The 19,743-nt window shown below is 40.1% G+C and overlaps 1 protein-coding gene across 6 annotated transcripts; it reads left to right on the forward strand.

Moving 5' to 3' along the window:
* The first annotated feature begins 3,291 nt into the window (after positions 1 to 3,291).
* On the forward strand, positions 3,292 to 18,201 carry gpcpd1 (glycerophosphocholine phosphodiesterase 1). 6 transcript variants are annotated; one of them, XM_047573388.1, is made up of 21 exons: positions 3,293 to 3,589; positions 5,345 to 5,432; positions 5,542 to 5,627; positions 6,622 to 6,712; positions 6,805 to 6,889; positions 8,033 to 8,108; positions 8,917 to 8,958; positions 9,179 to 9,302; positions 9,563 to 9,803; positions 9,909 to 10,071; positions 10,308 to 10,437; positions 10,616 to 10,670; positions 10,765 to 10,857; positions 10,994 to 11,068; positions 11,302 to 11,341; positions 11,486 to 11,544; positions 11,836 to 11,901; positions 11,983 to 12,119; positions 12,494 to 12,629; positions 12,805 to 12,965; positions 16,702 to 18,201. In XM_047573388.1, the coding sequence occupies exons 3-21, from the start codon at positions 5,579 to 5,581 to the stop codon at positions 16,898 to 16,900; spliced, it is 2,022 nt and encodes a 673-aa protein (XP_047429344.1). In that variant the 5' UTR covers positions 3,293 to 3,589; positions 5,345 to 5,432; positions 5,542 to 5,578; the 3' UTR covers positions 16,901 to 18,201. The 6 variants fall into 6 exon arrangements, with proteins under 6 accessions (XP_047429346.1, XP_047429344.1, XP_047429347.1 ...); XM_047573391.1 differs by lacking the exon at positions 3,293 to 3,589 and adding an exon at positions 14,971 to 15,020 and having other exon boundaries at positions 4,858 to 5,432; positions 16,702 to 16,892; XM_047573390.1 differs by lacking the exon at positions 5,345 to 5,432 and having other exon boundaries at positions 3,292 to 3,589.
* Positions 18,202 to 19,743: the final 1,542 nt, after the last annotated feature.

Below are 19,743 nucleotides of genomic sequence, written 5' to 3' on the forward strand. Positions count from 1 at the left end.
ACCACGCAGGGGAGGAGCATATCCCAGCTCTTTACAGTTTTTTTACAACCGCTATGACCCGTTGTTCAATACGCTTTTTCAAAACTCTTCACACAGTTCCCACAACATCAGCCTGTGTGGGCTATACAATTAACACAATTCTTCTTCTTTTGACACAAAACACACACATTTTTAACACATTAAAAAATTGGTTTTAACTCCTTTCACACACAAGCTCAATCAAGACCAAAACAGTAGATGTTAACTGGTGAATTTTCAATTGCTTTCACATGGTTTGTCAAAACAGAAAACCTCATGTTCAAAACTAATGGATTGAGATTACATCGATCACAGCTGATTGCGGTCTCACCCAGCTCAGGTGCTCAGGTGCTTTTTTCAATCACATCACCAATCACATCACCTATATTTACAGTATAGGCGGATCTTGTGAGGGAAAAGAACAAAAGATAAGACAAGGGACAAGGTGGAGGACTTGCAAAAAACAAGTGTACTGAGTGTTGTACAAAAAAAGGAACAAAACTCATGCCCAACAAATGAAAAATGAAGAACATCGTCACAAACGTTAAGGTACATGTATGGTCAATACAATAATCTGTTGATTGTAAAAGGAAAAAAAGTTGATTTGCATGCAAAGTGATTCAGTTTGTGTTATTCCATCAGTTGTCAGTTTTTTTATGACACTGTGCTGTGACTGACTAAATGCTTCTGTTGGAAGACAACGTGTGTTGGTGCTTTGGTGGATTTGGTGAACTGTGTTAGTGTATTATTGTCTTTTGGAAGTGTGTGTCTGTCTTTAGTTACACTGCGTGATTTTTAGCATGAAATTAACTGTTTAGGGAATTGTGTGTTTCAGGCGTGACGTGTGTTAACAGTTTTGAAAAAGTGTTTAAGGTTCTGACAAATGGGTCATAGCGGTTGTGAAAAAAAAAACTGCAACGTGCCAAGTAATTTTATTCAAATTTAATTAATTGTTATCTTAAAATAATTAGAATATACCTCAGAATACTTATTTACTTGCCTCAAAATATTGAGAAACTGCTCAAACTTATGACTCAGCATTTGAAAATAATGAGAACATCTTAAAACAAACAGCATGAGAAAATAATAGCAAAGCTTAAAATAAGTAGCTAGTGCATCCAAATAATAAGAGCTATTCTCAAAGTATTAGTATGTCATACAGTATAAGAAGGATAAATACTGATGAAAAGGTAAGATAAAAATCTCAAAATAAGAGAAACTTTCACAAATAGTGAAGGAATTGATGAAAGATACTAAGTCAGTATTTTTTCACTCTTGTTTTTCCCCACGAGAAAATGACAATAGCGTCCCAGGCTCTGGTGAATATGACTCACGCTACCTGGAAAAGGAAACTCTGACAGTAATTTACCTTGAATTCTGAGAACGCTATTTCTACTTCCTAATGATTCTTGATCTATCTATCTATCTATCTATCTATCTATCTATCTATCTATCTATCTATCTATCTATCTATCTATCTATCTATCTATCTATCTATCTATCTATCTATCTATCTATCTATCTATCTATCTATCTATCTATCTAGATCTAGATCTAATCCTTCTGCAATTCTGGTGATTTTGCTCCAGTCTCAGGGAACATTTATTTCCCAATTATGCACTGATGGAGAAATGTGTACACACAAAACAAAACTGCAAATGGATGAATGAGCATAACCAGGTTGTAGCTGGTAAAAGTGATTTGTAATGAGAGCACTGCTGAGTGCTGAGAAATAGCCTGAAATATTCATTACTTTGTGTGTCCTTTAAGGATTGCTTAACTGTCTTATGTAATTTCTTACATAAGACAGTTTCTTACATAAGTCTTACATAAGTCTCTTCACTCATCATGATTTCTCTCAATTAATCAGTTAATTTCACTCTTTCAAGTCCTTACAAGACTCTCTCTTTCTTTCTTGCATTCTCGATCCACTTCTCCACCAGGGATGGTATCTGGGTTGTACATTCACTCTTGCATACATACCGGGGCTTATACATTCTCTCGAGTTAGCTCTGTCCATTCGGAGAAGAGATTTTGCGCATTTTCCCAGGTCAACATGATAACTGTCACACACTCCAAGACCTGCCAGAGCCTCTTCACTGCGCGGCCCCACTGGTGTTCATTAACAAAGCCGGCCTGCTTACAGGAGCGAGCTCGTCCTAAAACGAAAACTCTCATCGTGCTCATTAGTGCTCTGCACTGTCTGCCTCTAAACATAAGAAACTCTGTAATACCCAATTCATCAAGCAGACTTTAGAAAGTGCTGCTTTGTTTCTACAGTTCATGGGCTTAAAGGCATATTACATGTGAGAGATGAGATACTGCATTGGTAAGGTTTATACAGTTGTAACAACATAGTGTTGATTTGCTGTACTTCAGAGTGCAATGTTCTCTATTTGACCACTAGAGGGTGGTACAGACTAAACGTTGGTTTAGATTTAGGAGATTCACACAAACTAATCTGGAAATCAAAACTTTGTTCATGGAATTATCACCAAGACTTAATCTTTTAAAGGGGGTCCTAGGTATAAGCCTGCTTGAATATATATATTTTTTTATTATTATTCATAATCTCCCAGCAAACAGGCTTACAATCACTCAGCCACAACATTATGACCACAGACAGGAGAATTGAATAGCATTGATCATCTTGTGACAATTAAACGTTATGCCGATAAAACTTTTGGACGTGGCATTCGTGTGGATGTTACTTAGACATGTACCACCCACCTAGACCAGACCAGGGACAACAACCCCATACCAATGACACTACTTGATAGCAGCCGCCATCCCCAGCAGGATGGAGCCGGACACAGACAGACACACACACACACACACACACACACACACACACACACACACACACACACACACACACACACACTTAAACTTCCAACTTCAAAAACAAGAACACCCTCCAAATTCACTCGATCCACAGAGCCCCCTCCCCTCCACCCATAGGACCCAAAGGCCCCCACTAGAAAAGCTCTGTTACCAGACACCAGAGAACACTCTGAGAAGTCCATGTTCTTTCTCTAATGAGTCACAACAGTTCTGGATGTACGAGGGACAACTACGTAATATTAGGACGGTGGTCATAATGTTAAGCCTAATTGGTGTATAAAAAATACCCAAACAAATATCCAATATCAGAAGCTATTCAGTCTCCAGTGCACTATGTTGCAACAACAACCATCCTGTCTGTGATCCTGGGAGCACACTGGAGCCAGAAAGGCCACATCACCCGATCCCTCCCAGTACCAGACAGCCAAATACTGTATTGTAAAGTGATCTTTTCGCTCTTGACCCGGGAACGTTAACATTTACGTCCTGTTACGCAACAGGACGCTTTCGAAGAAGCGGATTCCCCCGACCCACGGCTGCTGTGTTTTGTAAACAGGTCTGCGTTTGTGAGTTGTTTCGTTCTGTTTTCGATCCGCAGTCAAGGATGCGGCGTCCATGACGTCATTGTCCAAAACCCCCCTCTCCCGTTTGACACCGGACAACTCGATCCTCGTCTCCAAAAGAAGTTTTCAACGAAAATGGGCAAGTTTATGAGACGCCGCTAACGGTATGTTCTTGCTCTTTGTCACCTCGTTGTGTATGTATGTTATGTCAATGCCTTCCACTGCGGCTATTTTTCTCTTTGCTAAATTTGTCAGCTGTAGCCAACACAAGCGCATCAGCTGGTGCCGCATTATACACAGCTCGTAAATTCCTACACACTACATGCATCGTGATTAATGCTTCAATATTTCCCTTTCATTTTTCATTATTTTGTAATCCTAGCTTTATTTATTATACATTCTGGTCATAAATTATTCAAAGTGTTTCACTTTTTTTGTATCAGACATCCATGTGGAAATGTCTTAACACCGCAAAGGATTTGGAGCGAGAGAGGTCTTAAATTACGATAGCTAAAAATATGGCAAATGTTTTTACGATTTAAAAAATATGCGATTTTACTTTTACTAATTTTAGTAGGTCGTCCATGTGCTCTTAGCATGTAATTATTGAATTTCTGACGGTACATGAATGCAGCATATTTGACATCCCGCAAATCCGGTGCAGGGCGGTATGAGCCAGCTTCGTCAAGTAGAAAGCGGAAGTCAGAACCAATGGTCAGAACACAACAGGAAAGATGGAAACGATGCTTTCAAAATAAAGGATCTAGAGATTGAATTTTTTTTAAAGAGAATATTGGTTAGTCGATGAAACTGTGTTCCTAGGATGTGTCTTATGCAAATGTGGTGCGAAACATCTTTTTATTCATGGTATTAAAAGAATCAGTCTAAAATAGCAGAACCAGCTTGAAACAGAGAATATGAGCGTCCCACATCTAACGTCCCTTGCGCCCCACATTGGTAGTTGTTTGGTTCTGTTTTAACCTGAAAAGATTAGCAAAAATGCCTTGGATTGGACTATAAGGAACATTTGTTTTGTTTATGTTAATCACATTTTTGCAGCGCAAACACCCTTTACTGTAATAGTGTAAATTAAAGGTCTGTTTTTAATGATCCGCATGCCTGTGTAATCCTACATATAGAGAGAATTTCAATCCATTATTCCATGCTCTGGGTTCTTTAAATTATTTATCTTAGAAGTCTAATACCATCTACTGTATAAATTACAGTATCAAAAACAGCTCACTGGAGGGTCTTATCTGTGTTCAGCATGAATTTGCAAAGACTGCAGTTTTTCATTGAAAATACTTGCTATTTCTAATTTGTCCACTATTTTAGAATGACAATTGGACAGAATACAGCACTGAGACCCAGGACTAAACAGCAGTTTAAATTTCACTCAGAAATTTCATTTGTTTTCAAGAATAGTTTATTAAATGTAGACATTCTCCTAATCTAATTGTTCTTCTTTTCAATAAAACAAATCTTAAGTTGTTGTTACTTAGAGGCTATTATTCTGTTATGTTAGTGCGCTGTATGTTGGCCCCAAACTAAAATGAGTTCGACAGCCCCCGTATAAATTCTGTCAATAAATGTTTTATTGTGAAATGACAAAGCGGAAGTTCTTTTCGTTGGGTGGGTCGACGCACGTGCAGCAGGATGTTTTGCTAGATTCGCCAGCAGCGAGCAGCGCTTTGTCGTTGTTCTGGTCTGCCACGTTTAGGCGCCTATTTCACGGGACTTTGACGTCCGTCGAGTTTGTTTTCTTTCCACATTCCACTAGGACTTGTATTCGTAGATGTTTTGCGGTTTTTTATTCTTCTTAAGGTCAAGCTTAAATATCGATTCGTCGCTTGATTGACTGGGAAACCATGGCTGTTGCTGGACGGGGCGGTCGGTTGATTGGGTTTTCTCTCGTACAGATGCCTCGCAACCGGATAGTCGCACCGGTTTTATTGTGACTTTTCCAACCCCGAGGGTGCCAAGAGCCATAACGCTGCCAAATTAAAGGTAGCTGTTAGTATTGTGTTTTTATATTTAGTAATTTTTACGCATTTTACGGAATGTGCCGGACTGTTTCTCGGTTTCTGTAGCCCACCTTTGTGCTCGTGTCTTTCAGCTTGATTCTGCTGCCAATCTCTGTACCTGTGTCAACCATGGAGACCACTCAGGTGACCTTAACTGTCAGGGGACAAACATCTCCAGGTATGTCTGAACCTAAACTTGACTTTATGCCAAATACAAACACTTGCTGGCCTTCAGCCTCCATATTCAGTGGTTACATTTGTAGTAGTAGCATTTTATAGTAGCAAAGTGTTTGCATTTTCACTTGATCAGGTGTCTTAGATCAAGTGCCAAATAATTAGGTACACTAGTGAAAATGCATCCCCCTTAATAATCCTTCAAATTTTCAGTTTATGTTGGAGACGGTGTCAGAAAGGAGACAGTTCGATTTGTCATCTTGGAATGTGTAGTTTGGTCCTGTTAAACTAATGCTTCTGTTATTTAACTTATCACACTGACCTTAATGTGGTGGTCAAAATGATCAACTGTACATAAATTCAAATCCACCACAAACCACAGTCTCCAAAATAATAGCACGGTTGAACCAGCAGCTCTTCACAAAGCTAAGATTTAATGCAGGACTGTTGCATTATAACACGTCCCCTTATATTCCCTTTATTTTCATTACACGATTCATACCATATAATTCATGTGAACAGCAGTGCCCGAGGACCTGAATTGGCAGCTTAATACATAAAGAAATAAAGAAATAAAACACATCTAGAATACATGCATACCCACGCAGACCAAGCCTGCACAATAAAAGTGTCAGATGTATTGCACAGGATGAAGTAATATGCCACAGGTTAAATAATATTGCACAGACTGAGATAATATTGCACAGGTTGAGATAATACCTTAGTCTTGATAATGTACAGTACAGGAGAGTCTATAAAGTGATAGAGGTCATCGGCAAGATGGCTGGATGTAAAAAGGTCTTGGACCTTTATCTCTTTCAACTGTGTACCTAATGAGCTTGCAGATGAGTTTTTTTCTTTACATGAACAATTTTGTTAAGGCACGTGTTTGCAACCCCCTTTATATTAAAGCATGTTCCAAGTTAAAGTCGAAGTCAAAGTTTCAGCCAGTGTTCTTGTCTTTTCATTGGGTAAAAAGCTCGTTTGTGCGTCCGCAGGGGAGGTGATTGCAGTTGTCGGCAGCTGCGAAGCCCTGGGAAGCTGGAGTCATCAAAAAGCTGTGACCTTAAATCCTCTTGGTGACGATGCGTACGTTAAACGATTAAATCATATGAACCCTGCTGAAATTCAATACACTCAATACTTTCTGATAAAATAATAATCTTCTGTTTTAATAATAGATCCACGTGGACCACCACCGTCACTGTACCTCAAGGTGTTGTTTCCACGTATCGCTATTTCAAAGGCTTCTTTCTGGAGTCGAAGGTGAGTCTCTTTTCTGTACAAGAATGCACTTAAGCCATTGTCGTTCATTGTCTGTTGTTCAGAAGAATGTTGTTAGTCCAGATAACTGGTGCGTGTACTTTTGCAGCTCTGGGAGAAGGAGAAACAAGTTTTGTCTGTTTTTGTTTTGTTAGCTTAAAGTCGCCATTAACTGAAACTGTGTGGGACTGTATCGGAAAACATTCTGAAGTTCTTTGCACTCCTTATCTTTACATCTAAAGTTATGCCCTTTGGAAAAGATTTAGGTCGGTGTTGTGGTATATCCAGCCACAGGAATACTATCCAGCTGGTCTGCTCTAATCTAGCACGTGAGCCTTTGGTGAGCCTTTGCTCACCCTCCCTGTATGTATGGAGGTCATACAGTACACGCATTCCAGCATAGCAGGGATCACATTTCCAAGAATATAGAATCAGAGTATAGACATGGCTGATATCTAGTGAAAAACAACATGAACGTGTTGCTGTATGTAGCAGAAAACAACATGAATGTGTGGCTACAGGTTGTGGTGGCTTTGCCCTAACACAGACGGGGTGCCATTTTTTTCTCAAGGGTGGAGCTCACTTTGTGCAGACCTGATATCTTTGTGTTTGTATATGGTGTTCTTCGTGTGCCTTGCGAACGGAAACTTGATGATGTTTAACTTTTTACAGCTGATGCAGTTCCCCTTTTCTTCTTGATGACATTTGCACATTTGAATCATACTCTTTTTCTTTCATTTTCTTTCCTTTTTGTTTCGCAGCTAAATAAACGTGACGTACACCCAACCAATTTTTTTAATAGTTGGTTCCAGTTCTGGGTAGTCTTACACCAGTTCCACCCTGGTGTAATTGAAATATGTTGAATGTTATTGCTTTAGTTGACGCCACTATTACGCGGATGTGGAAACGTAAGCTTAACATGTAACCAAAGAAATGATTCCAAACTTCTTTTCTCCTCATTAACAAATCCACTTTTCAGATTCCATCCCATGGTGGCTGACTGCCCTACCTGGGGATTGGTGACTATACCAGCTCTAATTCCTTTCTCGCCGTTTGGTCCAAAGGCGGCTTTGCGACTAGACTGGAAAGTAGCACAATGTATCTGATCTGAAAACCCTAACATTGTACCCAACATTGGAATTGCAGGGTGCAGGTGGCCCCTGTCAGGTGATAGTCAATATGTGGGAGACCCATCATCAGCCCCGCACGATGAGCCCCACAGGTATAGAACAACAAAAGAACAGTGTATGGGTTGGTTGGGTTTAGTGAAGCATTTCATACTGGACCCCTCTATAGACCCCCCCCAGTTTTCTGCCCTTGCATTGTAACTTAAAGTTGCCGGTCTCAGTGTAGTTCATTCTAGCTTATCCCAGTGAAGGTTTTGGACAACGTGTAGGACTGCAGTGCTTCCTTCTTAAAGACTAGCTTCTGTTGCTTCTTGCTTTTATGGCACTGTATGTGTGTTTTGTTATAAAAGCCAGGGAGCGAACTTGTTGGTTGGAATAATCTATCGAGGAAACACTGCAGTGCGCTAGATGCCATAATCTGTCATTGTAGATCTCTCTAGTTAATGTACCATTGTTTTAGCCTAAAGCAAACAAAGCCCATTACAAACAAGCTTGATTGTTACAGCCATGTCCACACACTGCTTGATTTTTTTTTTTTTTTTTTTTATCGCGTCCTATCACCCCACCCCTGTTTGTCTATTTTGCGCTTGTAAATCCTACTAAAACCTTTTCTGCCTCTAAAACAGAAGTGTTTGAGTAGTTTCATATCTAAATTAACCCCAATTCAATGCTCATAATAAGAAAAAAAACAAAAACAATAAACTCTCTTGTAAGTTGAGGGAAGTGAAATTCAGAGCAAACCAATGATGTCTTAATATTTGACATCTTGGTTCACTAGTCCAAACTTACATTTAGGCTTTTCTTACACATTGGACGTGCTCTGGTTTGATCTGACTTCAACTTTTATAATATTAAAGTCCCCCTATCCTGTTTCTAATGCTTGTTTTTTAAAAATCTTTGCAGCAGCACACCAGACTATTAATGATGGACAATTTGGAATTCACAGTAAGTTGAACAAAAGCATGTTGAAGAAGCACTGTAGAAGTTATTGACTAAAGACTGTTTTGTACAGCATATTTTTTAAGTTGTGTATTGTAACAAAACAAAGAGTAGCCTCCTCCCTGCTATTGTAGCTGACGCCGGTTCTGTGGTCAGCATTCCCGAGAGACAAAGTGGATATTCAGCCTCATCACGAGCTTCCTGTCTGTGCCCTCCATTTCTATAGATGGGGTGAACTGTGTTGACTCCGGGTGGCTGACCTGCCAGACAGAAATCCGCCTGCGCCTGCACTATTCTAAGACGTGTCCGGTGTCCATCACCAAGAAGAAATTCAAGAAGTCCCGTTTCAGGTAAGGATGACACGGAGGCCAAATTTAACACCAGCGAGAGAAAGTCCAGCGTGAAAGCGACACAGTGCGGATCATTACAGTCCTGCTGTTACCTTAGCACCCTGTCACTGGACCGTAACATAAGGACTGCATAAATAATTATAATAGAAGAAGCTAAGAATATAATCTTTGTTGAATATATTTTTCCCCAAATATAATGTATGTGTCCTTCAGTGCTGCTTTATCAGGTTTTTACTTTCTATTTGTATCTTTGTTTACAGGATCAAGCTGGCAATAGAGGGCGTAGAGGAAGAGGAGGATGATGATGATGAGGAACTCAGTCCGCCCACTTGGCCCAAGATGACCACCACTCTGGAAACCAGTATGATCAGCGCCAATGGCTACAAGTCACGCCACTCGCAGCCCGAGTGTGGGTACGCTCTGGGTCCCTTCCAGTGGACCGAGTACAGCATCCACACCATGGAGCCAGACAACCTGGAGCTCACTTTTGAGTTTTTTGAGGTAAAACTGCCTCTGATAACTGTGCACACTTAATCTGATTAATTAGCGCTGCATTAATCCTTTCTACTAATCCTTAATTTTTATTTTTAATTTTTTTATTTACAGGAGGATCTGAGTGAGCACGTAGTCCAGGGGGACGTCCATCCAGGACATGTGGGCACAGCCTGCCTGCTCTCTTCCTCGTTTTTGGAAAGTGGCAAAGACATTGGAGTAGCCACACTTCCAATAATGGGACGGAACTTCAGGCAGACCATCGGGAAAGTAAGAGGTGAGAGTTTGTAGGCAGCCTACTGAGAAATCTGAGTCCCAACATCTGTGTACACTGTGAATATACAAACCCTTTCACCTTGTCATTATTACGTCTGTGAAGGTTCTTACTCGTCCACGTCATTTTCTATACAAAACATGCTGCCAGCAGTCATTTAGGACCGAAGAAGCTACTTGGATTGATGGCGAAACGTCTTCAAGGAAGTTGGTTTCAACTGTGTATTTTGTTATCCGTAGTGGATTACTTGGTAATCCGACCCATCCAGGGGTTCCAGTGTGACATGAGCTCGTCGTACACCAAGTACTGGAAGAAAAGAAGCACGCTGCACGTGGGCCACAGAGGAGCAGGCAGCACACACGCAGCCAAGTGAGTCACCCAGGAAATTTATTCCTGAACATTAAGTTGATAAAATGAAGGCTCATAAAATAGGAAAAAAAAACATAACTGTTTCTCATATAACATGGTTATGAATTGATTAATTAGTATTATATCACACACAAATGCATGAACTGAGCCTTAATGCGTTTTGGATTTTACTTTACAGGCACCACAGAATCAGAGAAAACACAATTGCCTCATTCAAAAGTGCTGCTAGTCATGTAAGTCGACAACACGATGAAAGCGTGAGTGAAAGCCTCCTTCGCCTCCGTTCCTTGGCGTCTATTTGAATATATTTTGTTTGTCCACTGACAGGGTGCAGCCTACGTAGAGTTTGATGTTCACCTCTCCAAAGATGCTGTTCCTATCGTATATCATGATCTGACTTGCTGCATATCCACTAAGAAGGTAAATTTGAGCCCGGCTGTAATCAGATCTCCACTATTGTCAGCTTTCTCTGGATAACAGAGAATGGTAGTGTACTCTGTAGTTTTTTTCATTCAGGTCCGTTCTTGTACTAAGGATTATTTCTGTGACTCAACAGAAAAATGACAATGCTCTGGAGCTGATTGAGGTGCCAGTGAAAGACCTGACATTTGATCAGCTGCAGCTTTTAAAGGTAAACCTAGTGTTCAGCTCTTCTGTCTGTATTGTGTCAGTTATAATGTTGTGGCTGATCAGGGTGTGGTTTGAAAAGACAAAAAAAAATGAATGATGCTTCATTTCTCTTCTTTTCTTTTCAAATTTTGACACAAATGTTACAATAACACATGTAAATGTGACCTCAGTAAACCCAGTTTTGGCCACAAACCACTATTGACACACCACTGTGTGTTTTGTTTAATTGAACAGCTGGCCCACGTTACTGCCATGAAGGGAAGTGATCACAAAGGTATGCTCCTGTTCTTTGTGTTTTCATCCCTCAACAGTCTGCTAAGACCTTGGATCCACTTCTATTGAACATTATGTGTCTCGTTGTTTGAGTAGTTGAGTAGAACATTTGTACAATGTACATGAACAACCATTTTTGTTTCAGATCTGCTGGAAGATGAAGAAGAAGTTGATGAGCATCAGCCGTTCCCGTCGCTCTCACAGGTAAATGACTTTCATGAAGGTTATGTACATATGTAAATATGTATATGCATGAGCTGTTGCAACATACTTTTAAATAGATACAGTAATTTGTGAATTGAAATCAATTACTGAGAAATGAGAAGGAGTAGGATTCAATAAGCATATGCTTCTTAATACTTTGAATTTTGATTTGTTTTTCTTTTTTTGGTGTTTTCTCATGTTCAAGTTAAAGGCTTCATTCATTCAATCTTTAATGAACTCCCGCCTACTTCTCCACTCGCTCTACTCAACTTTCTTTGTCCCTCTCTCTAGATTTTCCAAGCTGTTCCTGAACACGTCGGCTTCAACATCGAGCTCAAGTGGATTTGCCAGATGAAGGTGAGTGTTGTAAAGCAGAATACAGAGAATATACATGATCGTTGTTGAACTAAATTGATGTTTGCTGCTTTGTGCTGACAGGACGGGTCATGGGATGGCAACTTATCCTCCTACTTCAACATGAACACCTTCCTCGACATCGTCCTGTCCTGTGTTCTGCAAAAAGGCGGAAAAAGACGCATCGTCTTCTCCTGTTTCGACCCAGATATTTGCACCATGTAAGTTCATTTCAATTAAGAATAGAACATTCCTCTGAGATGTGATTGGGCTCTGGAAACTAAGCCCCCCCCCACACAATAACCTCACATGAACAGACATAAAGGGTTTAGTAGTATGTTAAGAGCCCTCCTTTGTCACAAAGCTGAATTTGAAAGATTGCTTATTTTATTGTCTTATTTCATTTTGTTCATCTTTCACTTATTGCATTGTGTTAATCACCTTAGAAAGCATCACTCAGAACGCTGAACTGCTTAACAGATCCTCAGTCTCTCATTAGAGTTAGCCAGTCAACAGATGCTGTCCTCCTAGGATTGGGTTATAAATAGGTCTGCTCTGCGGCAGCTCATGAAATCTGTTTATATTTGTCTTACAGGGTGCGTCACAAGCAGAACAAGTACCCCATCCTTTTTCTGACTCAGGGAATCTCAGACAAGTATCCTGAGCTGATGGACATCCGATGCCAGACCACTCAGATTGCCATCAGCTTCGCTGAGAGTGAAAATATCTTGGTGAGCAATATTTGTCCACGTACCTTTATGATTTCTCAGATATGCATATATCTTCTTTTTTTTTTAACTTATCTATAAAGTGTTCCTGTCTCATGTCATTTGGGTGTATCTTTCCAATATTTTGACCGACAAAAAGTATGTAAACATGACTGGACCTGCTGTGTCGCTCTCCCAGGGAATCAGTGCCCACACTGAGGAGCTGTTAAAGAACCTGAGCTTCATCGGAGACGCCCAGTCCAAAGGCCTGGTGGTGTTCAGCTGGGGAGATGACAACAACGATCACGAAATCAGAAGGAAGCTGAGAGAGCAGGGCATTGATGGGCTCATCTATGATAGGTAGGTGAAATTAAACAGGCGCTCTTGTGGTGGCCACTAGAAACACAATCATGAACTGTATGTGGCATGCATCCAGCGTCACTGTGCTGTAATAGCAGGGCATAGAATTGTCTTATCTTAAAGTGATTATTAGTTTTAGTCATTGTTCTTAGTTGCATTTGCATTTATTTAGCACATTGGAAAACCTGCTTGGCTCCCAGGCACAAAACAATAAACGAATGAAGGCCAATTCAAAGAAGCAAACTAATATTTCCTATTCAAGCTTATTTATGATAAGAGGCAGTTATTTTTAGAATTGACGCTCTATTGATGTGAATTTCTAAGCCTCTTGTTATTGTTCTCAGTTCTATTTTCCCCAGTGTTCACTGCAGTGTTTATTATCCTCACTCTTCCTAGTCCACAGTCAGTTAACGTTGGATTTCTTAAGCTGGGGCTGTGGCTGTATGCTGTCGTTTCAGCCACTATGCTGCAGACACTCACAGCTCTGAATGATTGACAGGGAGCCGCTGCTTGTCTTTGTTCCCTCTACTGTAAAAATAAAGAAGTGATTGATAGCTACAGGTTCTGCGACAGTGTTGTTTTAGTATTGAGCGTGTCTGTTAATGTCGCTGTCACACCTATTAACGCTCAAATGCTTTTAACAACATTTTATGCAAGTTGGCCATTAAAGATGAAAGGGATATGGATGTGAGAATTCAGTATAATCTATAAAGCACCTTTGCATATTGTAAAATAAGTCACTTGTGTACTGAACACTTATACAGTAACTGGCATGGAGCCCAAAAGAAATGCTTTTCAAACTCAAGATATTTAATGGAAAAGATTCATCACTATTAGAATCTGAAGTACTTTTAGTTTTACTTGAAGTGTGAAATACACTGATCAGGTATAACATTATGACCACCTTGTGCATCCAAAACAGTTGTGACTCATCAGAGAGTGGACATGGGCCGTCTGAGGGCGTCCGCTGGTGTCTGGTACCAGGATGTTGTCTGTGTGGGCCTCTGTGCATCATCCCACAGATAATCGATCAGTTTGGGATCTATTGAATTTGGAGGCCAGGTCAACACCTCGTGCTGTTCATGTTTTTTTTTTGCATTCCAGCTGGTTGTTACATCTTGTACATCCTAGTTTTGTAGCCTCTCAGCTCATAGTATCTCTTCTGGCTTCCCAGAATTATTATCTTTCATGTCCAGATCGTGCGTACCAGCTGGCCCTTGGCTGTAGCCTTTGCAGTGTGTTCCAGTGAAACTCTTTGACCCAGACACAGTCAACGTGAGCGGATGTCACAGGCGGCTTTTGTTGCCGGTAGCTCTTTGATGTCTGTTTTGTGTATCCGTAGCTTGAGACCACAGTCTGAGCTGAGTGCTCCAGTCCAGATTAGAACGTAACCTGTTCTAATCAGACACTGATAGCACACGGTGCAACGACTGTCGTTTTTCTGCTTTTGCCTATTGAATAACAACCTGCTCCATGTACTGCACACACAGTTATTTTCTTTGTTCTGCCTCACGCTGCACCAAAATTACGAAGCAGGCTTTTCAAAACCATTGCACCCGTACCTATTGAGCTGTTTGTCAGCAGGTTTTCTAGGCACTGTTACATAAGGCATGTACAAAAATTTGGCATCTGTCGCAGCTTTTTACAAAACTGATTGGTCATTTGTGAAATGGACGCACACGTTTTGCCAGTACAGTTACATAAAGCTTGTGTGCAGGGGTGACATAGTTCATCTTTGCGGGAAGCAGAACCTGTTTGTTCAGCCGTTTCAGTTCTGTGTTTCACCGTACGGTGACATTTGCTCTATATTTCTGGTAGCACTTTGGTCCAGACATTTGTGGACCCTATCAGAAATCAGAACACTCGTGAGAAAGCCTTCATTACGACCCAGCTGTCCCTCCCTGCAGGGTCCAGATTTCACTTAGCATCTGAGATTAAAAAAAAAAAAAAAAAAAAAAAATTGCCGTCTCCAGGTTGATGTGATAACTGTCCCTCTTTTTTACAGAATTTGTGAATGCTTGGTGCCGTATTTTGACTCAAGTTCTCCAGATTCCCGTAATGTCTCTCTGGTTCCTGGCTGTGTTTTGTTGATTTACTCACTCAACACCCCCTTGGCTTGTTTTTTGCTCCCCCTTCAAATACTACCCGAATAAACCATTAAATGCTGGAGGAACAGTTGAGTTCCCCGACAATGATGCAAGACGGTTGACTTATCATATTTCCCTCACCTTCACGGTACAGTACTTGTAGTTCCAGTGGCAATGGTTGTTTACAGACTGGGATTGTACTAAACACCGTTGTTTGATTGGTCAACTGCCATGTTTATCATTTTTGAGGCTAGTGTCCGTACACGATACGTAGGTCACTTAAATAAAAAATGCCTGTGCATTGTTTTGGTTTGTTTGTGCTTTAAAAGCCCTCTTTATCTTTTTGCTTGACATTCGACTGAAATTATGTTTTGAAGCAAAAGATGCACAAACAGTGAATGGCTTGTTCACTGCATGAGAAGGTTGTAATGTGACATGTTGGTTCCTACTACCTCGTGCTGCTAGTTTGAATCTATTTTGCTTAATGTGCGCGAGTTTAAGATGAAAGATGGCTACATTTTACTCCCCACATAAGTGATTGTCCACCTCTGACGCAGCACATTTTTGCAAATACATTCAATGTTATTTGCACATGTCAAGCCAGTGGATGACGTGCTTTGCGCTACAGTATGATTTCTTTACAGAAAGGGTGATTGCACTGGATTCTCTGCCTTCATTTGAACCTTTCACACTGGCTATAGGCCTCGTCTGGGTGTGTTCGCTGTAAGCAAAACTTGTTTACATACCTCCCAGGCAGAGGGTAGGAGGGTTCCGTTTCATACCTGACTTAATCTGCTCTGGTGCAGGGTGTAAAACTGAGCCTGCCAAAGGTAACTGATAAGCCGGCGTACCAGCCCACGCTGAACTTGGTGACCCACTTAGAGTTAAGATTTTGTTCCCTTTGGGTGTGTTGCTTTACAAAGTCTGGTACATGCCAATCAGGTAAAAGGCAATGGCGTCCGCAGTGACTGGATGGATGGCATCCAGAAATCTTTGAACTAGGACTGAACAGATATTTGTTAGAATGTAATTTGTTACCACGAGATACAATATAAATATTAACTGCTCTACATTCTAGTGCAAACATAACATTGCTTCCTTCCAGTATTTATTGCCCATATAAATTTAAATAAAGCAATGATAATAATCTCGGACACAGAATTGCAGCCCTCACAATATGTTTTATTCGTGTCAAACTGCAGTTTTGAAGTAGATTAACTGTTCAGTCCCACTTTAAAGTCAGAAAAGTGTCAGAAAGGTAACCAGTGCAATCACTCTCATGGCCCAAAGGAATGCAGCAGTAATGTCTGTGGGTGCATGCTCAGGGTAATTACCACGTAGCTTGATAGTTTAAGGCAGGACTGGTGTAGTTTCATTGCATTGTGTTTGTTGGGAATTTTTGCTCTTTCAGATAAAATATAAAACTGAAATGAATGAATTGTAAGTTGAACTAACATTAGTTTTTGATCCACTGGAGCAGTGCTTTGTATTAAGGATCATGTCAGTGGAGTCTACTCTGATACTACTATTATATCCAAATGTCCTGTTTTAGAACAGCATTCTGCTTCTAAGCAGGTTTCTGAAGATTGACGCATGTGGCACCAGATGAACTAACTACTGTCACTGACGTCTCCTCCTTATTCCTGTAGCATCTGTGAGGACCAAGGAGAGCAGGCAAACATTTTCCAGGTAGAGGAGCAGCACTCCCTGCAGGAGGTCATCACAGAGGAGACCCTGAAGAGCTCCGCTTGTTCCTGCTACTCCATCCCCTGCTCCATGGCGCCCTGCATCGCCCCCAAAGCCCAGGTTGAGAGCGCGGAGTCCGATTCCGGTGTCAGCTCCTCGTAAATTTACCTTAACATATATCTTTAAATCCATCTCGTTGCACGCGTGCACTCGAGAGACTCAAGATGGGAACAGATGATTAAACCACAGAGTGTTCTTTTCTCAAGAAAGGCTGATTTTGGCAACGTTTCTCGTTTCGTCCTCCGCTCATTCATAGTTGCACACAAGTAAAACCACTTCCATGTTCTCCACTCCACTCACTACGCTACAGAGGTCGTCTGCTGTATTCATTTAAGTTTCATAACTTGGAACTTTGCATTGAAAGAGGTGGTGGATGTTTAGTCAGAACACAAAGGCAGCCATACACATTTATTATTATTATTATTAGATTGTTTTCACATTTGACAGACAAAGACCTGTTCATCTACGTCTGAATAATAGCAGTATTTATGAAGCCAATGTGTTCCATCTCTTCACAGTCTTAAGTGCTAAAGAGTAAGTTAACTGGGGAACAGGTGCAGAAACTATGTCAATAGGTTTATGATGATTTGAGATTATGCTGTCATTCTTTTTTTTATTATTATTATTCGGCTGTTATGTTTTTATCTGTGCATGACGCCATCAGGTGAAGTGTTATTTTTATTGTCTCGATTCGCGGGGTGAGTAATTATTTGGCTGTGTTTCCAGCAAACTGCTCCAGTCTGTTGCTGGGTAGGTCTTGCCGAAAAACAAATAATACAAAGATATGCAGTTGAATGACGGAGCCGCTCGCTATTAATGAAAACTCGCTTCTTGGTGGCACTTAAAAGAAATCAGATGAATGTCCTCATGAATGACGTGTTTCTCCTTGTCATGCCTTTAAATTCCTACTTATCAGCTTGCTGAGTTACTTGCTGTTGATGTGAATTACACACTACATACTCGATGTACTGGATGTCTATTTGCTTGAGTCGAGGAAAAGCAGAAGAATGTTTTCTATGCGACAGTTCAAACGCATACCAGAGCCTTATGGGAGAGAAATGTGTGTATCTCTGGTCTTTTGTTTCACAGCGTCATTAGTACCCCACTCATCGTCTGCTAGAATAAACCATAGATGAAATTGTACAGAATTACGAAATACTTCCAATACTTCCTGTCTGTAATTCCAACGCTTCACAACAACACCCTCTTTCTGCCACAAAGATAAGAAGTCAATCTGTATATTATGCTCTTTGTACATAGTGTAAGTCCCAGCACACAGTCCGCTACAAACTCACGATGCATGCATTGTCTGTATATCTGTAAGAATGAAAACCAGGAAAAATGTATAGACTTGATGTGTGACTGCCACTTGTAATGTAAATTAAATCTAAACCTGTATTTGCTCATTTTGTCCTTGGCTTTTTTCTTCTTTTTTTTTTTTTTAAATACACATTGTTCTGCTGCACACACGTCATCTTTACCTGGAAATATAAATGGATATGTCTGAAAAGTTCAAGTCCAGTTGCTTTTGACTTAGTTTTGTTCTTTGACATCTGAAATAAATGTACAAAAACTTTTAAATTGAACCATCCTCCATAGTCAGACACTGTAATTCATTGACCTGCATCTTAATCTGAACCAAAGCTCATTTTAACCGCTTATTAAAACATCCTCTTATTATCATGTAACCATTTATCGACTCACACATAGTTTGATTAGGTTTTTTTTTGTTTTTTGTTTTTTTGTAATTAAAATAAAGGATTCAGAATAAATACTCCCCTAGATGAGATTTTTTGGTCATGACAAAATAGTTTCTATTCACTGATGCAATTTGCAGACAAGCAAAGCGTTCTGCTGCTAGTCGCTGCTTGTACTTGATCAATAACTCGCTTGGAGACATTAGCTGCAGCTCAAGTCGAAAAGCGTTTAAGTGGATGATTAAGTGGATGAAAAGCTGATCCTATTATAAATGCTATTCTATATCTGACATCTGTAATTGATACCTCAGAATTCACCATTCAAACAAGAGAAACGGCCCGACTATAGCTTTTTATTACATGTTGCTTTAAGTTATGCTTTTATATATTAACTATGAGATAACATGATATGGTAAAATCAGCTGCCTCAGTAGCTTTGGACATAAAACTTGAACCCACGGGTGCTGCATCCATCAGCCAGTGGTTAAGTTAATGATTATTAAGATAACACCAGCACAGAAAACGGTAGAACGCACTAAATGAGATTAGGGTTCGTATCTCATGCTGATTGTCTTGGGCTGACATGACACTGATTTGTCACCGATGACTCATTTCATTTCCAACACACTGCTATAATGTAACAGTGCTGCACCGTTGTTAATGATGGCGCTGATTTTTACTCCTCGACGTGTATCAAATTTCACTGAATAATTATTCTTACAAGATGTAAGAAGGTAACCTGTGTGGTTGTTTACATTTTAAACATTTAGACAAATAGTGAAATACTAAAAAACATGCAGATTTAAAACTTTTGCATAGCTATGACACGATGCAAAAAAAATAAATAATAATAATTGTAACTGTAATCTGTTACGATAAGATAACAAAAAAAACTCTTTCAAAAGCTGTATGAACGGAAAGCATGGCTTCCCATGTAATTAACCTAGAAAGAACCTAACTGGTTGTGATGAGGGTTTAGCGCCCTCTGCTGTTCATTATAGCAACGTACACGGACTGTTCATTACGGTTAACTCTCTATGTAGTTGTACATAGTGAGCAATATATATAGGTATTAAGCTAAAACATGATTTATTTTTGTTTTTTAGAATTGATAAGATAAAATAAGCATAATGTTAAATATTTCGTATATCCATCAGATATTACGTAATAGTGGTTATAAAAAAACAGCTTCATGTTACGCTGGGAGTTGTAGTTTATTCTTTCTTCACGGCTAATGCAGCTTGGTGC

Source organism: Mugil cephalus, chromosome 21 (genome assembly GCF_022458985.1).
Source record: "Mugil cephalus isolate CIBA_MC_2020 chromosome 21, CIBA_Mcephalus_1.1, whole genome shotgun sequence".
Lineage (NCBI taxonomy): Eukaryota > Metazoa > Chordata > Actinopteri > Mugiliformes > Mugilidae > Mugil > Mugil cephalus.

What these genes read in the sequence shown, in the direction of transcription:
- gpcpd1 (XM_047573390.1), top strand. Translation starts at nt 5,579, where the DNA reads ATGGAGACCACTCAGGTGACCTTAACTGTCAGGGGACAAACATCTCCA. An exon ending in ATCAGCTGCAGCTTTTAAAG is followed by an intron (nt 11,069 to 11,301) that starts GTAAACCTAGTG and finishes TTAATTGAACAG; the next exon opens with CTGGCCCACGTTACTGCCAT. An exon ending in AGTGGATTTGCCAGATGAAG is followed by an intron (nt 11,902 to 11,982) that starts GTGAGTGTTGTA and finishes TTGTGCTGACAG; the next exon opens with GACGGGTCATGGGATGGCAA.